Raw genomic sequence first — 2288 nt, 5'->3', positions numbered from 1 at the left:
CGCGTGACTGATCCGTCCGGAGCTACGGCCACATACCTCTTGGGTGCTAAAACCAAGCTAGCCCCAATGAAGACCATGACGATACCACGACTGGAGTTAAGTGGTGCATTGCTCCTTGCATCATGGTTGGCCAGGCTCAAGCGCATTTTGGAGTTCCAGTTGGGAATTTCTGATGTCTTCGCGTGGTCTGATTCGTCCATAGTTTTATCGTGGTTGAACATCCCGCATACATCGTTCAAGACGTTCGTGTCGAACCGGATATTTCAGATCCAGTCCACAGTACCTGGTTGCCGCTGGCAACATGTGCGTTCCGAGGATAATCCGGCTGACTGCGCGTCTCGAGGTCTCCTCCCTGACGAGCTTAGGCGATGCAAGCTCTATTGGTGGGGTCCGACCTTCTTGCAATCTCCAGTCGAAGATTGGTCTCAGGAAATCCCACAATTACAATTGGAAGAGTTGCCGGAAGTAAAACCAGTGTGTTTATTGGCTCGTGAAGATCCTCCGGTCGAATGGTTTATTCGGTTCTCCTCCTTTCATCAGATGGTCCGCGTAGTAGCTCAGGTACGTCGGTTCATTCGGTTGTGTCAAAAGAGAAAGGTTGAGTTAGGGTTTTTGAAACAATCTGAATTGGATGAGGCTATACTCGTGATCGTTAGGAGCGCTCAGGAATGCTATTTGAGTCAGCTAGTAGGTGGCCTGCGTCGGGGGAGCCCGGTCCAGTCCAAAGCGCTTTCCCGTCTGTGCCCGTTTTTAGATTCAGACGGTATAATCCGCGTTGGCGGACGGATGCAGAACTCCATTTGGTCGGAGAGAAGAAAGCATCCTTTGCTAGTCCCGAAAGAGTCTCACTTAGCGGTTCTGATTACACGTCATTGGCATCTGTATGCATGTCACGCTCGACCGAGGTTGCTCATCGCTCTCGTTCAGCAGCGATTCTGGGTCATTGGCATTCGCCTTATAGTTCATCGGGTGATTCGCAAATGCGTGTTATGTGTAAAAATGTCGGCTAATCATCCACAACCCATCATGGCTGCTCTGCCAGGGTTCCGGGTCCGAGAAGCTCATCCGTTTTCGATAGTCGGCATAGATTACGCAGGTCCCTTGCAGATGAAGGAACTCAGTCTGCGAAAGGCGCGCATCGTAAAGGTTTATATTGCGGTTTTTGTTTGTATGACCACCAAAGCGGTGCACCTAGAACCAGTGACTGCTCTGTCGACTGAGGCCTTCTTGTTGACTTTAGATAGATTCGTTGCTCGCCGTGGCCTACCGTCGTCCATCTATTCTTATTGTGGCACCAATTTCGTTGGTGCGGCGAGGCAGCTGCGTCTTTTGATCAACAATCCGGATAGTAGAGATCAGTTGTCAGGTCATATTGCGTGCGAATGGCATTTCAACCCTCCTGGTGCTCCCCATTTTGGAGGCTTTTGGGAAGCTGCCGTTAAGTCGGCGAAGTCATTGCTTGTTCGTGCAATGGATTCCCAAATTTGGACCTTGGAAGAGTTCACAACGGTGTTGTGTAGGGTAGAGGCTGCCTTGAATTCGCGCCCCCTAGTACCGGCTTCATCTGACCCAAATGATTTAGAAGGTTTAACGCCCGGTCATTTTTTGATTGGTCGTCCTCTGTTGTCTATTCCAGAACCTGTTAGTGCCAGTGCACAAGTGGGACTGCAGACTCGCTGGAAGCTCCTCCAGCAGTCTTTCCAGTTCTTTTGGCGACGTTGGTCTCGAGAGTATTTGAACACTCTCCAAGCTCGTGGTAGGTGGACGAAGACTGATACCAATCTCGAAGTTGGTACTATGGTTATCGTCAAGGTTAATGACGCGCCCCCGCTATCGTGGCCATTAGGTAGAATCATTGAGGTGTATCCAGGAACCGATAAGGTGGTACGGGTAGCTAAGGTTATGACCAAACAAGGGGTGTTTACTAGACCGGTGGTGAAACTAGTACCTCTCCCCACAGATCCATAGGTATTGAGACTCCCCTTGTCCCTGTTTCCTGTATCCATTATGTATCCATTTGCACTTTATGTTTGTATGTTATTGCTATGTTCATTATGTTAATAATTAATGGTCTTACCAGCCATCATCGCGTCTGCTACTGGATGTTGCGTCGGCTGTTCTGCCTCGGGTACCAGGTGAGGTATGGTAATTTTTATTGTTTACCTTTTGTTATATTTTCAGGTATTAAGCTGTTATAATATCTGTATATTTAAAAAAAATGTAACTAAAGACTTTGTTTTTTGATATTAATTAACTTTTGCTCCTATTGTTAAATATTGTAATGCTAG

The 2288-nt window shown here is 47.8% G+C and overlaps 1 protein-coding gene across 1 annotated transcript; it reads left to right on the top strand.

The window, feature by feature from the left end:
* Positions 1-75: 75 nt before the first annotated feature.
* On the top strand, positions 76-1968 carry LOC111041767. Its single transcript, XM_022326171.1, has one exon. The coding sequence runs from the start codon at positions 76-78 to the stop codon at positions 1966-1968; it is 1893 nt and encodes a 630-aa protein (XP_022181863.1).
* The last annotated feature ends 320 nt before the right edge of the window (positions 1969-2288 follow it).

The sequence above is a fragment of the Myzus persicae genome, unplaced genomic scaffold (assembly GCF_001856785.1).
Source record: "Myzus persicae strain clone G006 unplaced genomic scaffold, MPER_G0061.0, whole genome shotgun sequence".
NCBI lineage: Eukaryota > Metazoa > Arthropoda > Insecta > Hemiptera > Aphididae > Myzus > Myzus persicae.
This window is presented reverse-complemented; position numbering and strand designations above follow the sequence as displayed.